Source organism: Paroedura picta, chromosome 7, assembly GCF_049243985.1.
Source record: "Paroedura picta isolate Pp20150507F chromosome 7, Ppicta_v3.0, whole genome shotgun sequence".
Classification (NCBI taxonomy): Eukaryota; Metazoa; Chordata; class Lepidosauria; order Squamata; family Gekkonidae; genus Paroedura; species Paroedura picta.
Window position 1 is genome coordinate 36,082,184 of NC_135375.1, and position 24,882 is coordinate 36,107,065.

The 24,882-nt window shown below is 39.2% G+C and overlaps 1 protein-coding gene across 9 annotated transcripts in view; it reads left to right on the forward strand.

Moving 5' to 3' along the window:
- The window catches only part of MSH3 (mutS homolog 3), a 52,696-nt gene extending 35,619 nt beyond the window's left edge, over positions 1-17,077 (forward strand). For 4 of the 9 annotated variants that reach the window (XM_077347482.1, XM_077347484.1, XM_077347488.1 and 1 more), the window contains 11 exons: positions 110-278; positions 1,095-1,159; positions 3,578-3,694; positions 3,833-3,940; positions 4,476-4,590; positions 7,875-8,032; positions 12,398-12,584; positions 12,712-12,816; positions 15,119-15,248; positions 15,508-15,682; positions 15,935-17,077. In XM_077347482.1, the coding sequence (XP_077203597.1) occupies positions 110-278; positions 1,095-1,159; positions 3,578-3,694; positions 3,833-3,940; positions 4,476-4,590; positions 7,875-8,032; positions 12,398-12,584; positions 12,712-12,816; positions 15,119-15,248; positions 15,508-15,682; positions 15,935-16,046 (1,441 nt within the window). In that variant the 3' untranslated portion in view covers positions 16,047-17,077. Of the gene's footprint in view, positions 1-109; positions 279-1,094; positions 1,160-3,577; positions 3,695-3,832; positions 3,941-4,475; positions 4,591-7,874; positions 8,033-12,397; positions 12,585-12,711; positions 12,817-15,118; positions 15,274-15,507; positions 15,684-15,934 lie in introns of those variants that run through there. The other 5 variants (XM_077347483.1, XM_077347485.1, XR_013233077.1 and 2 more) reach the window with 5 other exon arrangements.
- The last annotated feature ends 7,805 nt before the right edge of the window (positions 17,078-24,882 follow it).

Below are 24,882 nucleotides of genomic sequence, written 5' to 3' on the forward strand. Positions count from 1 at the left end.
CAGACATCGTAACTAATATTTGTTTATGCTGATGGCAATTATGAAATTGAGAAAAGTTGTGATTCTGTAATACCTTACAGTCGTATCATTTTTGATTCTCCTTAATTAGAACTGGAGACAAAACCCAGCTCTTCAGGGATCTTAAAAATTTTCCTATAATAAAGAAGAGGAAGGATGAAATTGAAGCAGTACTCTACCAGATGCAGTTACACCTTCAGGATATAAGAAAAAAGCTGAATGGTCTTTCTGTGAATTATGTAACAGTGTCTGGACAAGAGGTAAATGAATGTGCTTTATATTTTTTCCTTTGTTTTTGCTAGAGTTCCATGTTTTTGTCAACCATTTGTTGTAAACATAAAGCTCAGAGAACTAGTATTTGACTTAACCCTCCAGCACTTGATTTTTATTCTTAGAGAAAACATTCACCCAAAGACAATATAGAATCAGACTATTTGTCAGGATCAGCACTGCCTTCTCCGACTGTCAGCAGTGTCTCCGATATAGGTCCTTCACATCAGTTGTTAACTGATCCTTTTAACTTGGGACACTGGCAACTGAGTCTTTGTGCATGCAAAGTAGATACTCTGCTCTTCCCCCTTTGTTATTATGGGGGCCACACTGGGGATAATGCTGACTTGAGTGGTAGGCTGTAAATATTTTAATTTAATAAACATAATTATTATAGGCTGGATCCAAACTTGTTTCTGCAGGCACAAGAATGTCACCTTGAGGAACATGATATTCTCATCTCCCATAGTGGTACCAAATATCCCCTGAAATCTTGCTTCTGTGGGAGAGGATGCCTAGTGAACAGGGCTTTAGGGGCATGTGGGGCTGCTCCAAATGAAAGGAGAATACACTCCTTGGGTGGAAATCCTTTCATCTGTGGGAACATTAGTCTGGATTCAAATGTTCCCATGACTGCTTCAAATAAGCTTTTATGGGCCAGAGTTATATAAAAAAAATGGGCTTTGGCCTATGAACATTTCTGTGAAAGTAAATCTTTTAGTTTTTAAGATGCCAGTTGTCATTTTTATTGTTTTCCTGCAACAGAACAACATAATTACCTTCTGGCATATAAATATTTATTTTAGTTTCAGATTGAAGTAAAAAACTCACTGGTATCTTCCATACCACCTGATTGGATTAAAGTTAGCAGGTATGTAAGAATGATACATCTTTTCTTATCTTTGATTAGCTTCTATTTTGTCAATGAAACAAATGTCTAGGAAAAACCTTCAACATTCTTCACACTGAATGATGGAGGGGTAAAAAAGATTGAAAAATGACTGAAGATATATTTTGAAATTAAAATTTGATAAATGTTTCTCTAACTGTGGTTAATTTCCTGCATTCTGTAGGAGGTTGGACTAGATGCCCCTGGAGTTGTGGTTGATAATGAAGCAAGTAATAGAAATCCTTCAGAAAATTTCAATTTCATCAGTTTTAAAGTTGTGTAATTCCCCAGTAGTCATTACTTTTGTTTTCTTGATGTTCAGCTGTAATCCTGCTTGGCACTTTCTCCTTTAATCTTCATCAGTAATTGTGTCAAGTCTTCATTATTTTCTGCCAGTAGTGTGATTTCATCTATGTCGTTCAAATAGTTAATGTTCCTTCCACCAGTTTCCATTCCACCATCTAAATCTAATCCATGTCTCCTTATATGTTTTTCACATAGAACAAACAGGAAAACTTGGCAACAAGTCTGTCGTAATAGTAGACTCTTGTTCATTAAAACGATTAGAAGTTGTGGCACACCCCATTTATTTTAAAACTAATCATAGTTTTTCATGATACACACAGTTACTTTAATCTATTGAATACTAAGTTTTTTTCCTGAAATGTTCTTGTTTGCTCTAGTAACCACCTTAAATTTGCAATATCATCTCTAGTACCTCTTCTTTTTTTGACTCCAACTTGAACATCTAGTATTTCCAATTCTATACATGGTAAAGGTTTGCAAGGATTTAATGTAGCAAAAGCATGTATAATAAAAGTGATTTTAAAATATTTTTCTAGCAAAATTATCTGCAGTTTCCCTTGTTAAAAATAAAGAACTTAAGCACCATGAATTTTTTTTTCTAATTTTATTCATTTATTTTCTATACTGCCCTCCCGTAAGGCTCAGGGCAGTTTATATAAAACGTTCCTGGAAGAAAAAACATTTTAAATTGCGGAACATCACTGCAATTATTCAAACGTAAATATTCTACTGAATTTTTGCCCTATGAACCTGTCAAATAGCAGCAGGTTTAGCTGTGTATGTGTTCCATTTAGTTTTAAGTTCAGATGCTATTTATGTCTCCTTTTATATACACATACATTTTTCTTAGGGCTTTCGGTTGAGGCAGTTCATAAATAGATACTTAGCTAGAATACATATTTATATCTGTTCCCGTAGGGACAGAAATAAAAGTTTCATTCCAATCATGCTAGAAGCCATGATAGATATGCTTACTCAGGTGTATATTCCATGATGCTTACTTCCAAGTAAGTATGCATAGAACTATCTCCTTGTAATGACTTGTAGAATATCGCTAGTAAGACCAGACTGGCTTGCTCAGCAAGATGGACTAATACTGTATCCTCACCAATCTTTTGTCTCTTTAAAGTAAGTAAAGTGCGCCATCAAGTTGCAGCTGACTCATGGCCACCCCTTGGGGGTTTTAGAGTGGATAAGCAGAAGTTCCCCTTGGTGGTATCCCATCCATGATCCAATCCTGCATAACTTCTAAACATTGACAAAAACAAGCTACTCTGGACTATTAGAGTTGCTACTGTGCCTCCTTAGCCATAAAACATACACATTTTATTTCAGAAATTACTTCTTTAATCCTGCCATCCTGAGAATATCCCATGAAAATATAACTCTTTGTATTTTCAGTTTAATTGTTGACCTCAAGGATAGACTTTATATCAGTAAATAATGTGTTTTTTTAATCCTTCAGTGAAAGAGCCAGTTAAATTTTTCTTGATTGATTTAGCCACATGCTAACATCCAATTAATGAAGGAGAAACTTCCTCCATTATCAGTTATTTATGGACTCCCAGAGAGTCTAATAATGACCCTCACTATTGCTTTTTTTAATTGGCTGTGGTATTCATATACAAATCCACCTTTTCCCCTCTCAATTAATATTCTATTGGGACACCTCTCACAAGTCCTCCTGGAGAAAAGGTTCTAATCAAAACATCTCTTCTGCAAAACAGAATATTTAAACAGTGTGAGTAGCTTAAGCAATACATGCAAATACATATATCTTAATTCTGACATTTTTAGTGTTTTGAATGCTTTCCTTATTGAATGTTCCATAGTAATATGGTAATTAATTTACAATGGATAAAAAAGTTCTCTAAATAGAATTTCCTTTAGTTTCAAAGGACATAGTGGACTATAGCTTCCATAAAGATACTCTGTATTTTTGAGCCATAATACATTAGCTAAACCTACTATAAGTAAAGTGATAAATAAGTTGTAATGGGCAACTGATCCTAAGAAAGCACTTGTCTGATTTTCCACATAGCAGCATGACAGATTGCTTAGTAACCTTTATTCCTGTTTGGTTTTCTTTTCTAGTACAAAATCTGTCAGCCGTTTCCACACTCCATTTATTGTAGAAAATTACAGACGTCTGAATCAGCTGCATGAGCAGCTAGTCCTTGACTGCAGTGCTGAATGGTTACGCTTTTTAGAGTGAGTTTACAAGTACAGTGTTTCTTATTGCAAGAAAACCATAAAATTGGGGGGAAACCAGAACTAGCTGTAGAATGTAGTAATAGTTTACATATAAATACTTTATGCACTAATTTTCTTTTTCTCCTTAATGTGTAGTTATTTTAGTGAACATTATCACTCTGCTTCTAAAGCTGTGGGTCACCTAGCAACAGTGGATTGTATCTTTTCCTTGGCTGAGGTTGCTAAACAAGGGGACTATTGCAGGTAATGATGCCCTGAACAATGGTAAAGTGTTAGTTATCTTTGTTAATTTAATAACAACACAAAAATATATGGTATAAGATATCCATGCATCATGCCTGAATATATTAAAACTTTTTTTTCTGTACTATCAGCCTGTGTGGCTCAGGAGAGCCAGTTTGGTGTAGTGGTTAGGAGTGCGGACTTCTAATCTGGCATGCCGGGTTTGATTCTGCACTCCCCCACATGCAGCCAGCTGGGTGATCTTGGGCTCGCCACAGCACTGATAAAACTGTTCTGACCAAGCAGTGATATCAGGGCTCTCTCAGCCTCACCCACCTCACAGGGTGTCTGTTGTGGGGAGAGGAAAGGGAAGGCGACTGTAAGCCGCTTTGAGCTTCCTTCGGGTAGAGAAAAGCGGCATATAAGAACCAACTCTTCTTCTAGTGGAGTTGATGTTTTGATAAAATGTATGCCCTGATTTCAGTTTGAGGGAGAATGAGAGGTCACTGTCCTCCTAATTTCCATCTAACAGTGTATTGTAATGTATTTTTTTCAGACCAGTCATAAAAGATGACAGATCAGAGATAATAATAAAAAATGGGAAACACCCAGTGATTGACTTGTTGTTAGGAGAACAAGAGCAGTATGTTCCAAATGATACCTACTTATCGGTAAGTATGGGATAAATAAACTAGGAAGTCATAAATTCATTAAAAACATTGCTTTTTATCCATTAAAAAACGTATTAAGAAAACATAATTTTCAAATGGCAGAAATTGGAATCTCTGTGCTTATCTTTGATATTGTGACTAAGAAAAATCCAAACTATGACATTAGTCAGGCTAGTTCTTAAATTGTTAAAAAATAATGAGGTTCACAGACTTAAAATTAGGTTACCTGTTAGTAATGAATGTTTGCAGGAAATTAGAAAACACAAGATTGTTACTTCAAGACATTTTGCCAGTTTCTATATTTTTACATGCATATGTCCAAGTCCAAAGTTGGCTATCTATTTTATTCAGTTTTTATCATGGATTTATTGTAGCTACTTAGAGGCAGTCACAACCAGTGGGAAGAAGTTCCTTATAGAGGCAGTCAGAGTAATTAACCTTTTTTTTTTTTACAACTCCTAGTGGGAGAGGCTACTTCCTCTCCTAGTTTTGGTTTGATCTGGTTTCAGACAGCTGGTTGTTAAACATACTTGTTAAAGAGCACAGTGATTTTTTCCCTCCATGGCCTTTGTTCTTTCCAACCCTCTACCTTATTCAAGAATTTCTAAGAGATATATCTTTCTGCTGGGAGACAGGGTTGGATGGTCCTCTCAAGTCCCCTCCACTCCAAGATGTAGGACGTTAACACCTTCATAGGTAATGCACTGTCAGGCATCCAGTGCAGGGGGGTAAAATGAAAGTGTACATCTAGAAGCAGAATCATGTTTGCTGTGGCAAGGGGATAGAGAGGAGAAAACATGGCCAACCCTCTTGTTGTGCCCCTGTCACCAAACTCTCAAGAACTTCCACAGGAACAGGTCTTTTTCCTCTACAAGACATAGAGAACAGTAATTTGCTGAACCGTAGTCTTGGAATAGTCAATTTCCTTTTTATCGAAGGGAGAGAGAGGACCTCTGATAATGACCATGCAAACATACCTCTTTCCTCAGGAGGTTTCCTTCAAATTGATTCCCAAGGTTTTCTGCATCATGGAGAGTCCATACAGCCAGAAGGAGCTGGAGTAACCAAACTGAACTAGACCCACTGGGTCAGCTAGAGCCTTTCCTTATGTTCTCTAAGCCTTCTTTCCCATCAATTGTTGATGTGGGTATCATAACGGAATGGGAAGACTCTGCAAGACCTAAAGCCAAACACCAGATTATTTCCTGTTTCTCTTCTGTAGTTCTGGAGGCAGCCTACTGTTTTCAGACCCCCAGTAGCTGATGCTTCTGTGGCTGACGACTTCTAACACCATCATTCCTGCCAAGTCAGACAGTCTTCCTTTGGAACAAAAAGATTGACCTGTTCCTACATAAAATCTTTTTCTGCAGCCCATTGGGCTTCCACAAGTAATCTATCTCTGGGCCTCTGCTGCCATACAGAGACATTCTTAAGGAGTCTCATGACAGTTTAAAGAAAAATAGTTTCTAAGTTCTACTTGTCTCAGGATATTATTTTGCCTGTCTTCACCCACACCAAATTCTGAAAGTGAATGAATACTACCCTCCTTAGCTGTTAGAAGGGCCATTGCATTTTACCTGAAAGAACCCTGGAGTTCCATAGGGACAGAGCGCTGTTTTTAGCTGGTCCCAAGCAGATTTGGGACTCCTTCTGGTAGATAAAAGCAGCATATAAAAAACTCTTCCTCCTCCTCCTCCTCATTATTATTATTATTATTATTATTATTATTATTATTATTATTATTATTATATTGGAAGATGCCTTCTTCTCAGACTTTATCCAGGTGGATTTGTCTCTGTCATTAGGGAATGCTACACTTTAGAAGAAGAGGATTTGGTTTTATACCCCCTTTTTTCATTGCCCAAAGGAGACTCAAAGTGCCTTACAATTGTCTTCCCTTCCTCTCCCCACAACAGACACCCTGTGAGGTAGGTGAGGCTTAAGAGAGCTCTGACAGGTTTGCTTGGTCAGAACAGGACTGTTAGGGCTGTAACCAGCCCAAGGTCACCCAGCTGGCTACACGTGGAGGAGCAGGTAATCAGATCCAGCTCACAAATTAGAAGCCGCAACTTTTAACCACTACACCATGCTGGCTTTCACTAAATATTAATGTCCTCTAAACCCTATCCACTAAACATTCATAACCATTCTGCCAGCACCGTAGCTTCTTCTGCAGCTTTCCTGGATGGAGTATCATTGACGGAGAACTGCTGAGCTGTTACTTGGTCATCAGCAGACATGTTTGTGCACCTCTATGGGTTAGATCTGCAAGCAAAGTAAAAAGCTCAAGTGGGAAAGGCAGTACTGTATTCACTGTTAAAGTGGGGAGAGCTTGCCCCATTGCCTGGTGAGTAGCTTGCAAGAATCCCCATGTGGGACTGCACAGAAAATCGACAATGACAACAGTGTTGTACTTACTTGTAACTATTGTTCATCAAGTATTTTCTTTGCAGGCATATGTACCCTCCCTCTGGCCCTGCTGCACACTCTACTTCAGCAGCACTAGAGGCACCGAGGGTGGAGGCACTGTGGTGCCAGGACAGGATCAAGTCTCTGGTTCTGGCATACAGTACCCCCTTGAGGCTCTTAGTTGTTTAGAACAGTGGTTCCCAACCTTTTTATCACCAGGGACCACTCAACGCCGGGGACCACTCACCGGGGACCAGTCAACGCCTTTTACTGAGGCCCGGTGGGGGGGGTAGTTTACTCTACTCTCAACCACTGCCCTAGCGCTCTCTGATCACTATGGTAATGTTTAAACATCCCTTCAAAATAAGATACAGACACGCCACAACAATGAACATAAGGAACATTTTATTTTCATGGAAATTTTAACTCATGACAATGACAAATCAATGGGAACCCTGAGCTTGTTTCTCTGCAACGAGATAGTCCCATCTGGGAGTGCTGGGAGACAATGACACCCAAAGTGTGTTGTAAAGGGCCGGGGGTGGGGGAGAAGGCGTCCTTAGCGGCCCACCTCCAATTAGTCGACGGACCACATGTGGTCTGCGGCCCAAAGGTTGGGGATCGTTAGTTTAGAACTCTCTGATGGTAGACCATCCCCTGTGCAATACTCTTGTGTGCTTACACAGAAGATTCTCAGTGAACATTAGTTACAGGTAAGTGTAACTTTGTTTTAACACAGAGGAGCGTCTTTCTATTGGTTGTGACTACCCCACTGTATGACCACCAAAAAGGTATTTCCTGTGAACAAACTTTCCATAATATGGTTATTAAATAAAATATTAAAAGTGCTGTATTTACACTGCTTCTCTTTCTAGAAAGACAATCATAGTGCAGTAATAATTACTGGGCCTAATATGGGTGGAAAGAGCTCCTATATAAAGCAAGTAGCACTGATAACAATCATGGCACAAATCGGCTCTTATGTACCTGCTGAAGAAGTGTCTGTTGGTATTGTGGATGGCGTTTTCACCAGGTGAGATGTCAAGTTAAATTTTTTTATAGGATAAATGATAGATTCAAAAGTATATTTCCACTTTTTCAGTCATTTGTGTATTTGCATGTGCTTGCTAGTTGCCCAGTTGGATAGACTCATACTTGATACATAATCATCCATGAACTTCCAAAAACTTAAGGCTACTGAGCCTCCCCTTCCGACTGTAGCCCACTGAGACTCCCTCAACATTTTGTTTATTGGGATTCATGGACCCTCAGGAAAGCATAGTAAGAGAGGAAATTATGCCCTATCTTAAGCAAATTTGTGCCATTCAGAATATGGTTGGATTCAGGCCAGTAAAAGAAATTTTCTAGCCATAGTAACTACTGGAGGAATTTATTCTACCAATTCAAAAATTCATTTTTCTTCCATGTTTTGGGTAGAATATTTACTAGCATTGGAACTTTTTTTTAATTCTTGTGACTCATTGTTTCATAGTCACTTGACTCTGTTACATCCTCTCTTGCAAGTCCTAGATGCATCTTGACTAAAGAATATTAATCACAGACTCGGCTTCTGATCCTGAGGAGGAAAAATGTATTTATTAAGATATTAACACTGAACTTTTCTCCCCAGAGGAACCCAGTGTGGCTAACCAGTACAAAAATACAATATAAGTTAACAAACCAACCAACAAAATAGCATACTATGACTGGCCAGTCCTTTTTGGCTTATCCTAAACCCCAGGTCTATAACCCATGGTTTTAGGGCAAAGTGCTCTTTGGCTTTTGCACTTCAGCTAACACCTCTAGCTGTGCTCAAGCTTTAAACCTGGTACAGGAAGGGAAAGCAAAAGTTGGTCAAAGATATTAGCTGGCAACTATGTACTGGTCTTTGGCTAGAGATAGGTACTTCTGCTGAAGGATAACAAACTTTTTACATTGTGCCCTAAGTCCTTTTACCAGTTTCTAGTACATCTGTTTGTAAAGTACTATTTAAATTTAATAGTGTAACAGTGCATTCCTATGTAGAACTGAAGATTTCTGTAGGCTTAGAATTGAGTAATATAGAGTTACCTAAAATAAATATAACATTACCTCCTGAAATTTGGATGAGGGAATTATTGATATCTAGGACTTTAACCGAGAGGACTTATATGCACTTATATGTGTATTCCATTCAGAAAACTCACACTGAGATCAAATTTGAGATGTTTTTTGTTGAAAAAAATGTAAAGCCCTAATACAATTGCAGACAATTCAAACTAATACTAGCACACGAGAAGAAGAAGAAGAAGAGTTGGTTCTTATATGCCGCTTTTCCCTACCCGAAGGAGGCTCAAAGCGGCTTACAGTCGCCTTCCCATTCCTCTCCCCACAACAGACACCCTGTGAGGTGGGTGAGGCTGAGAGAGCCCTGATATCACTGCCCGGTCAGAACAGTTTTATCAGTGCCGTGGCGAGCCCAAGGTCACCCAGCTGGTTGCATGTGGGGGAGCGCAGAATCGAACCCGGCATGCCAGATTAGAAGTCCGCACTCCTAACCACTACACCAAACCACTACACCAAAAAGAAAGTAAAGGGTTGAAATGGTGCGATAAGGGGTGTAATAATTGGGATTAATAGCTACCTTCCACTACATGCAGAAGTCCAGAGAAGAGAGACAGCAAAATGGCCTGTGTATTGCTGGGTGCATGCGTTGGATCAAAGAACAACACATGCATGACAATGGCCAAGTGTGTCTGCTTAAATACCCAATTTTGTGTCTGGAAGGTAATGCTGGGTTTAATGCATTTACCTGGGTGAGACAAAGAAATGGAAACCAGATAATGGTCCTAGCATCATTGGGACAAAAGATCCTTGATTGAGTTACTGGTAAACTTCCAGGGTAATGGTGGTCACAGGTCATTTCAAAATCTGCACTTACCTGAATGAGAGTCTGGGTTTGATAGATTAAAATGGGCTTCACGATCCTAGTGATTAAGGATGGAAAATGGGCTGAGGTAAATAAATTAATTAGGGAAAATAATAGCCACAGGTGGGAGGAAAGTACTTTAGTAAAGTATGGCTTTTTTCTTTCCTGAGAATTAATGCAGCCAGGGGAGGGCATTTCTAATTGGGCAAACACCACAAAGAGAAAAAAGAACTTCCCCATATCTTGTAGCATAGCACTGATATATATCCCAGTCTCCCACGACTTTTTGCAGCTAAAATACTTTTTGGTGAATCCAGTCTTGTATTACATGCAGTTTGGCCCTTATTTTTGATATTACATGAATAAAATGACCAAATTCTCTCATTCTAAAAGAATTCTTGTTCTCAGCAGTCCTTTGATGCTAGTAGTGAGATAGTGATGTCCAGTAAATATGTGTGCAATATATTTGGAAAGATCTGCATTTATCTAATGAATGTTATATGTCATCTGTCAGTTTATCAAAGTTGGACAAGACCTAGTAGATTTGTTTTTACAGCTTTTCCTGAAGCTGGATAAAAGAGAAATGTCAGTTCTGTTAGTAATACTCGTAGACAGGAAGTTTTGTGTAAAAAAAAAAGTTTCCGTAAGCGTAGATAAATTTAACGAAGCATTAGAATGCAGACCACATTGATGCAATTGAACTGAATTGCTGCTTAGACGTCAAATTCTTTATTACTTAAAACCTACTGAATTATGCTTAAATATATAAAATAACTTACAATTATTCACAGTTTTTATTGTATTTGAACATGAGAAAGGTAGAAGCATATAACCTAGAAACAACTCATAGAACTATGAATAAATGAACAGTTCTCACAATGGAAGGATATAAGCAGTACGTTTCCACAAAGATTGATATTGGGATAAGTGCTACTTATTCATTGATGGTCAGGAATTGTTCATGAGTAATGTAGTGGCTCAAGTACTCAGATGACACCAATTATTTAGTAAGCCTGGTACAAACCAAAGTGGTTTGTGAAGCATTGTGAGAAGATCTCTTTAAAACAGATGAGTAAGAAGTTATGGAATATCGGACCAGGATCTGGAAGACCCAGGTTGAGATCCTCAATCTGCTGTGGAAGCTTGTTGGGTGACATTACTTTAGTCACACACACTCAACCTAACTTACTGCAAAGGTTTGTTATGCCAATAAGAGGAGGGAAGCCACTTTGGATCCTCATTGGGGAGAAAAGGTATAGTTGAAGTAAATAAACAAGTGGTAATGCACACTGGAGCAAGAAATCCTAATTTAAAATGTACACTGAACTGGCAGATGCCTAAAATAGGGTTATTAAGAATGATACTGAAAATAAAACAACCAATACTATCATGTCCTTGGTAGATTTATGGTCACAGTATCTGAAGGAGGATACTGGAAAACTAGGAAATGTGCAGAAGCTGGCAACCAAGACAAAGGTCTGGAGTAACTTCCCTATGAAGAAAAGCTACATAAACTGGAACGCTTCATTAAGAAAAAAGACAACTAAGGAAAGAACATGATGGAGATTTATAAAATTACTCAAGAGATAGAGAGTGGGTAGGGAATTAAGGTGACAGACAATAGATTCAGGATAGGTATTTTTTAAACAACTAATTGAATTACAGAATTCAATGCCAGTGGATGTCATGATGGCCTACAGTTCCATGTTGGACAGGTTCATTAGCCATGATGACTAAAGGGAATTTCTGTATCCAAAGGCAGCAATCTTCTGAATAACAATGCTGGGAAACAACTTTAGATGAAGACTTTGGCCTCTAGACCTTATTAGTTGGGCCTGGCTGGCCACTTGGTCTGATCCATCAGAGCTCTTATAGTCAAGCAGAAGAAAACAGCACCTAGCGGTATACATGTGATGCAGACAATGTTGCGCCAGAGTTCACAGAGTGCTGCCAGACATGGGGCTTCACAACAGTGTTCATGGCTCTATTTGTTGCAAAAATTGAAGATTTTTGAATTTACTTACACTTTAATGGTAAAGCAGTCCAATATGGTAAATAATGGTAAAGCAGTCCAAAGCTGGTAAAGCAGTCCAATACAAGGTATAAAACTTTTTATGAACCAAAGATGTGTTCTGCATGTGGAAAAGCATCTTTGGATCCAATTTAACCACGATCTAGGAATTAGATGCAGCCAGAAATTAAATGCTTAGTGCTCTCAAGCATGCACATCCTGTCCCCTTTCATATGCCTCAAACTTTAATAGCTTAGTTTCAGTATCCTATTATTATATATAATAATGTCTGGACAGCTCTTTGTGTTTTGTAATATTTTGATACTGTATCCATATAGCCCAATTAATATAAGGAATCGTAAGAAAATTAATATTATTTTACATGTTTATATTTGTATTATTTGCGAAAATAATGTAGTGGTGGTGGTGTTTGTTTTAGGTTGGGTCTAATAAATTAAATAGCCGTATTTTGATTGCAGAATGGGTGCCACAGACAATATATTCAAAGGTCACAGTACATTTATGGACGAACTGACAGATACAGCTGAAATAATTAGAAAAGCAACTTCACGTTCACTTGTAATTTTGGATGAACTTGGGAGAGGAACCAGCACACATGATGGAATTGCTATTGCTTATGCTACGCTGGAATATTTTATTAAAGATGTAAGTAGAACAGACTTCAGTGTGTAAATCAGTGGTTTGTACATACTGTTTATTATTTTATTTATTTAATTTGTCCCAGGGCATGAACAACAGAACTAATAAATACAATTTTAAAAAATTATCATAGGATCATATAGTTGGAAGGGACACTCTGGATCATCTAGTCCAACCCCCTGCACTATTCAGGACACTCCCAACTCTCAGACGCCTCAATGCCTGGAGACAGCAGCAGGTGAGAGGGCCCTGGGCAAAGAGTTGTGGTGGAGGGCTTGCTAACAAGTGCCTCCTGGCCTGCTAGGCTGGGCCTGCTTACAAGGGCCTCCTGACTTGCTGACTGCCTCCTAAGGTGCTCTGTCTTGGCCCTGCTAATGAGCTGCCCAGCCCCCGCCCACCCCACTTGATTTGGCTGCAAGCAGCGGCCTAAAGCCACTTTAAGCTGCCTGGCCAGGGGAGGGCCCATTGTTAGGAACGGGCTTTGAAGCTAGTAGTTATATAAATCAAACATTTACTGATAATAAAACATAAAGAAGGAGGCTGGATCTTTAAAACTCATAATTACATTTTAAAACTAATTAATATAAACCCCTATACAAAAAGAAGGAAAAAACACACCATACCCATATTTCTCTCTTCTAGGACTGAAATCTTATTCCCTCCGTGACTTGCTCATGAGAAAACCTTCCTTGGATCTAGCTGCAAGACATTTTTCTTCCTGTTGTAGATCTGAAACCCTTCCTACTCTCTTTGGCCATTCGACAGTAAATCCCCCCGTTTTCCGCTCCCTCCATCTTGCTCAGCCTGCTTAACCTTTTCAGTGCTGTAGGCAAAAGAGAAAGACTTCCATTCCTCAGCAAGGCTGCCCTCAGTGGCACCTTCCAATGCAGTTCAACAGGGCTGCTCATGAGTACCTGCACAGGGGACCCTAGGCTGTTCAGCCCTATCAGAAAACAGCAGGGAGGGGGAAAATGGAGACAAAGGCAAACTCCTGCAGGTTCTCCAGAGTAGGTCTTCCCCTCCTTCAAAGGTAACATAGCCACAAGTACTCTACACACATGCAAGCGCGCAGTTACGAGTTACGCACTGGCGCCTGCACACACACACACACCCCGCAGCGTGGCACTGGCTGCGTCGGCCTGGAATGGCCGATTTGGACGCCGCCGTGCACAACCCTAAAGACAATAAATTCAGATGTGGCACAGAAGCCTGGGGGCCTGGGAAGAAGCTAGCGGTGGAATAGAATGAGGGAAAACAGCTCGAGAGCTATGAGGCAAGTCTGAGTCCAGGAACCAAATCAGGTGGCAGAAGTGCAGCATGGCAGCTACTGTTGCTCCCCTTCCATACTGGCTGGAAGTCACCAGGATTTGCAACCCCCACATTCAGTTACTTAACCCCATGTGGGATTGTGACCCACAGTTTAAGAAAGTTTGACTTATACCAACCACTGACAAAGTGATCCACAGCTTTTCATGGTGACCTTTTGAGGTGTTACTAGAATGTGGGCATTGAAATTATGGTAGCATATATAACCTAGTCAAAGACTGCAGATCTTAACTGAGAAGGGGGGGGTTGATGATGTTGTTAACTATTCAGTTGTGTCCAACTCTTGGCGATCCTATCGATCCACTGTCTCCACGTCTTTCAATCTTCTTTTAGTTGTATGATATGACCAGTGTCCAGTGTGATCGTGTCTAACCATTGTGCTCTTTGTCAACCTGGTTCCTTTGACCAATCCTAGCATAATTGCTTTCTTCAGTGCGTTGGATTGCATGATATAGACCATTTATGCACTGGGAACTTCCCTGCCCCAGCTCCTGTGTAGGAGCACAAATCAAGGGCAGATGAGGTGCACCAGGCCAAATGCTCCCCCATGTGGGTGCAGGAAGAAGTGGGGCAACCTGCCACAACTAAAGCTCCAGCCTGCAGCCTGGCATGAAATCTCCAGTGCATAAACAGTCATAGCCAAAGCTTTTGCCTCCCAGTGATATATCAGGCTTTATGCGTTCTAGTATTTCCTTCTTTGTTACTTTTGCTGTCCACAGAATCTACAGAACTCTTCTCCTCTTGTCTGATTTTTTCGTTGTTCACTTTCACAGCCATAAGTGGCTACTAGAAATATGACAGATCAGACTAATCTACTTGGTAGTCTGGCTTTTCTATACGTGGTGCAAACTTATTGCTGAGCGATCCAGAGCAATTTGACATTTATTTCCAAATTGCAATCACCACTCAATTTGTAATCCAAGAAAAATCAATTATTGAACACATTAAATCTCTTCAATATCAATTGTTATTGTGAAATTTCTTTTTTTTTTTTTTGCTGTGATCATTTTTTGCTTTAATGTTTAATATTTAAGAGGGGTGAAATAGTTTTGTGCTATCAATATATTGGTGACATTCAATACTGTATCTCACCTACTAACCTAATATATACAGGAGGAAAAAGGCCCTACTCAAGCCGCTTCAGTGACAAATTACTACTCTAGAAATATCCTAATTTGTATATATTCACAAAATGAGATATTTTATTTTTCTAGGTGGGTTCGCTGACACTTTTTGTCACTCATTATCCACCAGTGTGTGAATTAGAAAGGGTCTATTCAAGTCAGACTGTGAATTACCACATGGCTTTTCTGGTAAATGAAGAGGATAATGAAGAAGAAAAGGGTATGATATCAAAATTACCTGATGGGTAGGTTCATTCTAGTAGTACCTGAATGCCAATTTAGTGTCTGGCTGATGATCTGATATGTATAACATACATGATTATATATGAGGCTACCCAAACTTTGATTCCTAAGGAATGTTTGAAAAATGTACTTAGAAAAATAAAAAAAACTGTGTTTGGTAGTTAGTGGGGGAACAAAATATAAAAAGTAGTGAATTCTTTTTGGTTAATTAAAACAAATTTTTTATTTTTTTCTAGCAACTGATCATGAAGAAAATCCTGGATTTGTCACTTTTCTTTATCAGATAAGAAGAGGAATTGCCGCAAGGAGTTATGGGCTAAATGTTGCTAAACTAGCAGATGTTCCTGATGAAATTCTTAAAAAGGCAGCTCACAAATCAAAAGAGCTAGAAGGATTAATGAATATGAAAAGGTTAGAGAATCGCTTGATTTGCATCTTCGTTGCTAATGAAACTTTCAAATGAGGCCGAACAATTTACAATTAAAATCTTGCCATTGAATTAGCAAATGTTATATTTATGCAGAAATACCTGTTGGATCCAAGGACTCCCATTTATTGACTAAAGAATCTACCTCTGTCCTTTACTGGCTATGATCTATATGACTGAGATAGTTTAAATGCTAATAGTCTCTTTCTAATGCAGATCTTTGTGTTGCTTTTTAGGAAAAGGCGGATGTCATTTGCTAGACTATGGAACATTAACGATGCTAGAGAACTGCAAAAATGGAAAAGTGTCTATGAAATGGAAGTAGATTTGAACCAACAGCAAAAATGATAATGCTTTCTGAGTGAAGGCTGAAATGACATAGAATGTTTAAAGTTTACCATACAAATAATTTATAGTAGTGATACTGAAGATTCCTTAACTAGTAGGTACTTTTTAAGTGGTTAACGGCTGGTTCTTATGGTCATTTTTAAATCATGCAAATCATTTCCAGAGAAGCAGTCATGTGGAATAGCAAAGTATGTGAACTAATGATGCTTTTCACTTTCAAGTAACCTTTCATACTGGGTTCAAATGGTACCTCTGTGACAGAATCCCATACAGGTGCAGAAGCAATCATGTGGAGAAAAATCTATAACATGAATGACCTTTCATTCAAATGTATTGGAAGCTTTGTGCTTCTCTTTAGTTTTTTTGCAGATCTTCTCCTGATGTAATTTGCATGTTTTCATGTAATGTACATTTCCCATATTTATTTCCCAAAGCCAGACATAGGAATTTTCTTAAAATAAAACATAACTTTTTGTATTTGCTGAAATTAACTGTCAATATTTGCTGAAATCATGTTTGTCAGTTACAGGAAAAGATTTTCAAATTAAAAAGAATAGGTTGGATCCTACAGAAGACCTTAGAGAAGATGGTGGTGGAGCTGGCCCTTCCTCACCTCTCCATTTTCCCTGTAACTTGCTGCTTATACTAAAAATCTTCTCTGTGAGTCAGAGGAGCATTGTGAACAAAATGCACCACAATACAAGGAGCTGTTGTGACTCACTTGTGAGGGTGGGAAATTGAGTTGAATTGCTTCTGCTACCATTAGTGATTTCTCCTTCCTCACTTCCAAGCCACGTGGACTGTCTTGGCCCTCCAAGAGGATTTTCAGGACAATGAGCAAACTTCTGGAGAAGGGGCAAGGAGGAAAAGATCTGTTCGCTAATGCCTTCCACAAGGTTTTTTTTTGAAAGATCCAGGTCAGCAGCTTTTTGGAAGTTGCACTTTGATTACTAAAATGAGTTTTAAAAGCAGAATAGTAATTGTTTCTATGTTAAATAAAATAAATGAAATAAAGAATAGAATTGTATTTATATGATGTACGGTGCAGATGCTTTGTAGTAGGTTCCTGGCTGACACTTTCGTCTTTCTCACAGGTCACTGCATCCAATGACTAGATGTTGCTATGGCTCTGTACATTCCAGACTTGGTGAAGGGGTTGGTAGATAACTTGAAGGAGTACAGGACAGCAACTTGTTTGTCACAACCTCCTGTAGGGGATTATAGTTTTGCTTTTTCCCCTTGCTAGCAACCGGTATAGGAAGCAAACATATAATTTACTCATCTGAACTGCTTTCCATATAACAATATGACTAGTTCAGTGTAATCTGGAACTGTACATGAAGTGGTTTCTGTATCGCAATGGTTAATAAATGAATATCCCATTCACGATGAGGAAAAAGGTAACTTGCAAATCTCTTGTGACTGCATGTGTTCCACGACTTGACCTCGAATTTAGAACATTTGCTTGCTTATACTCTGGTTTCTCTCCAGTTCACAAAAATCTTTCACCTTTTACCTAAGCGGCACTATTAATCTGCTTTATGATTATCATATTTTGTAGAATTTTAAAATTCCTAAAGAACTTAAGATGTTCACTTCAATTCTGGATGTTAGGTCCTCATCAAAACCTGCAAAAATGACTAGGTAATTATATCGCTCTGGCTTATGTAACATATTCTAAAGTTTCATAGATGCACAAAGGCTTTTTTCTGCTTATATACTGAAAAAGATTTTTCTCCTCTAATGGAAAATTAGACAGCAGCTATTGTCCAAGTCTACTGAAAAGTTTCTGTATGCAGAAGAGTGCATATTTATAGAACTGTTCATTCTGATGAATTTACTTTGTCATATAATTGACAAAAGGCATACAATCAGATTAACTGTTTAAGCAGGTTTACACTTCAATTCTTTTATAAATCAGAAACTGGTGCCAATAACACTGCAAAGTAATTCCATTTCTTTAACGTAAGATTAGATTTAAGATAATGGCAAATTGTTCCATCAAATTACCATCCATTATTTGGTGGGTGAAACTGTTAAATATTCCTGGAAGTCAATAATGGCCTTGTGTACCTACGATTTTATTGTGTCATGGGATAACTTCATATGAATATATTCAAGTGGGTAGCCGTATTGGTCTGAAGTGGCACAATAAAGTCAGAATCCAGTGGCACCTTTAAGTCCAACAAAGATGTATTCAAGGAGTGAGCTTTCGAGTGCAAGCCCTCTTCCTCAGACTATGAACTTCCATCATGACAGTGGGAATATAAATTAAAAGTTAATTCTGTTGAATTAGTAAACTGTGTCACAACATCCAAATACAGCCATATGATAATTCTTTGCTAAAACAGCCAATCAGTCCCCTCGAATTCAGTTGTAGTTCACAAAAAACAGGAGAAATAAAACTGTCTATGTTACTGATTAACGGCTTTCACTTTACCGATTGTTGCTGGCCCCGTCTGTCACCACTCAAGTGTGAAACATTCCTGCAAGTGAAAAGATGTGTTGGCAACTCTCTTGTCCTGAGACCAGATAGTTAATATGTAATGTAATTTTGAATTTAACTATCTGGTCTCAAGACAAGGCATTTATAATTCTTCCTCCCTTGGGCATCACAACTCATTCTGTTAGGAGTTCTGCAACCAATGTTGCTCTCATGAGACACACAACGGTGAAGAAATTTGCAGAGCAGCAAGCTGGTCATCATATCTATATTCATCAAAAATCACAAGACCAGCACCAACTGATGCAGGTGGAAATCATCCCTTTCAAGTTGTCTTCTTTTCCACAGAGAAGGACCCTTCACTATGGGTATCCAATGTTCAGTCTCTCAACCTGACCTGCCTCACAGGGTTCTGGTAATACAAAATTTGAGTCCAATTTTAAGATCAACAACGATTTATTCAAGGTATGAACTTTCGTGTGCATGCATACTTCCTCAGACAACAGAACAGGGAGCATAAGAGTACGGCTATAAGGAGAAAGTAAATTAGTAGTAAATAAGTAAACATTGCAAAAGTTGGCTTGAAACTCAACATCAAGAAAACAAAGATTATGGCATCCGGCCCTCTCAGTTCCTGGCAAATAGATGGAAAAGAAATGGAGGTAGTATTTTATTTTCCTGGGCTCCAAGATCACTGTACAGATTTTATTTTCCTGGGCTCCAAGATCACTGTAAATGGGGACTGCAGCAAATAAATTAAAAGACGCTTGCTCCTGGGGAGGAAAGTTATGGCAAATCTAGACAGCATCCTAAAAAGCAGATACATCACCCTGCCAACAAAAGTGCGTTTAGTCAAGGCTATGGTCTTCCCAGTTGCAATGTATGGCTGTGAAAGTTGGACTTTAAGGAAGGCTGCGCGTCAAAGAATTTAGGCTTTTGAACTCTGGTGCTGGAGAAGACTTTCGAGTCCCTTGGACTGCAAGGCGAACAAACTGGTCAGTCCTAGAGGAGATCAGCCTGGACTGCTCCTTAGATGGCCAGATCCTGAAGATGAAACTCAAATACTTTGGCCACCTCATGAGAAGGAAGGACTCCCTGGAGAAGAGCCTAATGCTGGGAGCGATCGAGGGCAAAAGAAGAAGGGGACGACAGAGAATGAGGTGGCTGGATGGAGTCACTGAAGCAGTCGGTGTGAACTTAAATGGACTCCAGGGAATGACAGAGGACAGGAAGGCCTGGAGGATCATTGTCCATGGGGTCGCGATGGGTCGGACACGACTTTGCACCTAACAACAACAACAAGTAAACAGCATCAAATATACAGTATGATAATTCTTTGCCAGTAAGGATGAAATAGAAATAGAAAAGTGAAAAAAATGTCATAAAACATGTTGAGTTCCATATCCATCTTTTAAAAGAGTATCTTAAGTTTCTACTCAAGAGAGGTGCCTGTGCTATTACAGTTTCTACTACAATCCTTTAGCGAATACATGCTTGATTCCATCTGTCACCTCTGTTGTTGAGAATGGCCTGTATGTTAAATAGCATTTCATCTCTAATTCAGGCATTACATAGTGTGAGAGCTGTAAATTGTTAGCCTGACCCACATTCCCTTTAAATTGCTAATGAACAGGTCAATAGGGCCCTTTTACTATCTCCTTTGAAGGGAGCTGGACACTCATCGTGAAGCAAGAAGGGTATTGGCCAAAGTGCTATAAATTGAGACCGTTCAGTATCTTCAGTTTGTCTCTCCATACAACAGTCCAATTATACTAACATTTATTTTAAGATGGACTTTTACCAGCCTTACTTTTTCAGATATCTATCTGCCTCATAGCTTATGCCTGTGGTATATGTGACAAATCCCTTCCTCTAATCTGGGTCAATCTTTTTAGACTGCCCTAGTCCCTGCCAGTATTACTGCTGAAAAGCAAAGCAAGGATCTGGTTGTTACTGTGGCTCCCCAGAAAGGCTATGAATCCTTCTGTCCAGTTAGATAACACTCTGAGGGGAATAAGAGGCTTGCTGTTGGATCCTTAAGAGTTGCCTCTCCCCCCCCCCCAATAACATGGCATCTCAAGGTAGTGTATATGTTTGTTTTTTCATGTGCAAGATGCCATGTTCCATCCTTGTCATTTCCTACTAAATATTCTCTGGTAATTAGAGTTGTCAAAAATCTTTTAAATTAATTCATCTACCCTTTATGATTATTTATTCTACAAGAGAAAGTAAAAAATTCTGAGGTTCACTCACTGGTTTCCTACAATTCTTTTCACTTCTATGTCACTTACTGGATCTTCCCCACCTCTCCTCTGAGGAGAAGTCCCCTGTTTTCCCATTAATTAGACTATTCAGCACTCCCTTGGGACAGGAAAAGAGTGCTATTTTGAGTGATGTGTTAAGGAGAGCCCCTGAAAAGGCTTATGTTCAGGCCTTTTGCGCTTGGCTGCCTTATTCATAGCTTCTCTATCCATCCCACATGGAGTCCCTCTGCTGTTGGTGGTGGAACCTGCCAGTAACATAATTCCACCATTCCCCTTTGGGGTTATTCTTGGCTCTTTTGCAAGTGCACTGTGATTAGAGTGGACAATGTGAGGCTGCCATATTGTTTTTCCTGCTCTCTTGATGGTTGGTGGTTGATCTTTCCAGGGCAACCCTTTTAATCTTACTGATTTTTTCTCTTTCTTAGTCTTTAGCTGATCCTAAGTTTATTGTTAACTTTTCCGGCCTCCATAGATGCAGCTTTTTGCATTTTTACATACCTATATGTGACACCATGACAGAATTAGGTTTTAAAGTATATTTCACCTATCAGGTTATGCCCAGGTTTGTTTTTCTTTCTTTCCGAGACAGAGTTTATATGCATAATTTGTGTAGTTTCAGCACCGCATTTTTCTTGTGGCATTTTTCTCATGACTTGTGACTCTGAGCCCCTGGAGATTCCTGCCATCTCAGATGCCTCCCCTGGAACATGGGGACCCTAATGTGAGCATCTGTCTCCCAGTAGCTCCTGGTCTTTTGCAAAGTTAATTTGTCATACCAGTATTTTCACCTGGAGCAATAGATCTACCTTACTTTTCTTCATCTCTTATTTCAGTACGGATGTTCCACATTGCCATAGAATGCATTTCAGTTATGTTTTCCTCAGCTAACGGGCCAACTCCCAGATATTCTTATCGGAGGCCTGGGCTATTTGGTCTTGCTGCACGGTTGGACATACCATGCCCTGACCTTTTTGCCTCTTTCCAGACAGCAACTCCCTATAACTGGGGAAGGTAATTTGTTATGTTTATTTTTTTTCTCACCAAACTATACAAGATTCATTTATAATGCATTCTGTCCATCATTTCTTTGGCCACATCAGGCCTGCTTCATTGCTTTCATTATTATGTTGCATATCTGTTTATTCTCACTCTTGCTAACAACTCTTTAGTAATTTGGATCAGCTCCTTTCCTGCATTGCAGCAGTAGTCTGAGTGTCAAGTGCCACTCCTTTATTATTGTATCTACACCTCTAAGAGGAATGAGGACGTTCTGGGTTCATACCTACCTCCTTCACTTAGTGAGGTTGCATAAAAGCCATGATGATGAAAACAGGGTTGCACTTAACATGTAACTCTTGTTCCATCAAGTGGCCTTCTGTGCAGCCACACATCCCTTCCTCTTGCCCACCTGTGAACCCTCTGGAACCCTAGTTTCTTGGAGCCCCCAGAAACACCAGGGATGGAATTGTAGGAGTAGTGCCCCTCTTCCTGGATAGTTTTGATAGGAAAGCACTAGGAGGAGGAGGGGTGCTCCTAGTCTCCTAGAAAGCTTTGCAAATATTTTTTGTGGCTGGCCTGCAAATATGCATTCCTAATGTATACCTGCATAAATGACTATGTGATGAAGAACAGTTATAGGTACATGCTATTTCTGTTTTTGTAACATACAACTCCAAAAAAGGATACACAACTGGATGTTTAGCTCTATAGTCACGGCACCCACGGTATCCCAGGGACTGCGGAAGTTCCCACATTTGCATAACGCAGGCCTTCCATGGCCTTGGGCTGGGCCATGCCTGCGCTGGCAGCGGGGGTGTGCATAATTGGGGATTTTCCCCAATGCCCTGCCGCCACCAGCACAGGTATTCGGGCCCGTGCATAATGGGTCTATGTTAGAATTTTCTTTTCTCTGTTTATAGTTATTACTGTTACCTTTCATTCATTATAAACACTGAGTTTTATGTATTGTTCTGTTAACGTTCTATGTGAACCACCCTGAACCTTAGGGGAGGGCAGTATACAAATGTGATAGATAAACAAACAAACAAATTTAAAGTTGTTTAAAACGCAGAAATTATTGTTCAGAAGCTTCAGCATAATCAAAATGGCTTCAGCATAACATTTCCATGCCTTCTACAATCAGACCAATATGGGTTTCCTCACTGAAGAAAGGATAAGTTAATGGAATTATTATAATAAAAATAAAAATTTAATAGAATTAGTTAAAATGTTCCAAGCTGAAGGTACTGTCAAAAACTGAGTTCTACCGTCTCTGCCAAGTTCTAGGCAAAAATAAATCAAAATAACACTTCCCTCTTTTGCAATTAACCAAATGAAAACTGCAGCTCATGGTATGGGGACAGGCTGTCCTCCTTGGTTATGCAAGCAGAAGGGATTCTATTCTGGCTAATACTGTAGTGATGTATTTCTTCCAGCTTATTTTCCCTTTCTTTTTACAGGACTCTTATCAATTAATTAATTGCACTGAAGAATTTGACCACAAAGTAAAGGAATGGCAGAAGAAGCAGCATTAAAATAGTTCCCCTCAACATTACCCTTTTTATTTTAAAGTTGACTGTCCCCCTGAAAAATGGCACTTATCTAAGTTATATCATTCCAAAGCATGTTTTAAAGAATATATCCATTCACAAGTAATGAAAATCTGTTAAGCTTTGCATATACCCAATTCTACCTTCATACTGGCCCTTGACAGAACTTATATGAGTCTTTCTAGAAAACTAAGGCCTTTTACGCATTTGTGTTTTCCTTCACTTTTACTGTGCATTCCAGTTGGATGTATTTTTCCCTTCTGCATACCAACTCAGTGTTACTTAGCAGATGGTCTGGGTCCCCCCCCCCCCCCCACACACACACACAGATTTTGCTCCAAATAGCACTCAGTTTGTTTTCTGTTTATTCTTTCTCTAGGTTTTTAGAGTGCTATTGCAGCATTTTCTCTCCCTTTCTTTGCTTCCAAGGCAAGGGAAATTTATAAGTATAACAATTCTACTGGATTTTCTCCTCCCTTTCCTTTATCAGCTCCTCGGAGGTCACTCCTCCACTGCCCACATTGTGCAGCATGGTAGGTCTCTCTTTACTGGTCAGTTTCAGGCAAGGTTTTTGAAACTGAAGGTAGAGATTCTTCACTGTTAGGTAGTCATTTTAGCAGACAGTTAAATCTTTGTGCACTCCACCCCCCTTTATTGGTGTAGAAACTCGATTTCCCTTTTTTTTTTTTTTGCAATATTAGAAAAGTCTAGGGTTAATTTAAATTGAACACTACTTGTGGATCAATCTAAATGTAAACCAATGAGCCCCTCCCCATTAAGTCCTTTTCCTTTTTGCACTTGCTTTGTCCTGCTTCTCTACCTGTGATTCTGCGGAGTGTCAGTAAAAAAATTCCAGTCACAGAATCCTTGCTAAAACAATGGAATTGCCAGCTTTATTTATCAGACTTCCTGTTAGAGGTCCACTAATGATACTGTTCAATAAATGTTTAGATGGTTTCATAGCTGTGTGTCTGTTTGGTGTGGGAGTTAGGGATCTATTCAAGCTTCCTGCTCATGACTCAGGGCCAAACAAAAGGTTAATCTTTTAATGACAAGTCAGGTTCAGATTCCCCAACATGATTCAACTTTCTACACAGATGCCATTTGTGAGGACCTTATTTTTCAAGTGCTATAGGGCAGGGGTAGTCAACCTGTGGTCCTCCAGATGTCCATGCACATCTGGAGGACCACAGGTTGACTACCCCTGCTATAGGGGCTCAATTCATATTGGGACTGCAAGAAAGGGGAAGGTGTGCAGACTCTAGCTTCTATACCATTTTTCTTACCTGGTGGATGATGATGAATACCACCTGCAGTATCAATGTTATCTTTCTACAATGTAATGTTTTCAATGGGATATACATAACCAACTGCATTATGATACAACTGGTCACATTGTATAAATCATGAAAATAATGAATCAGAATGACAAATAACCTGAAATAAACTTGAGACTATAAATTAATTCATTTATGATTCCTGTTCAGCAGAGATTTTGTTCTTATCTCATTCTTATTAATTTCTAGTCTAGGAACACGATCATAAATCTGAACTCTTCAATAAATTTTTGAGTACAGTCT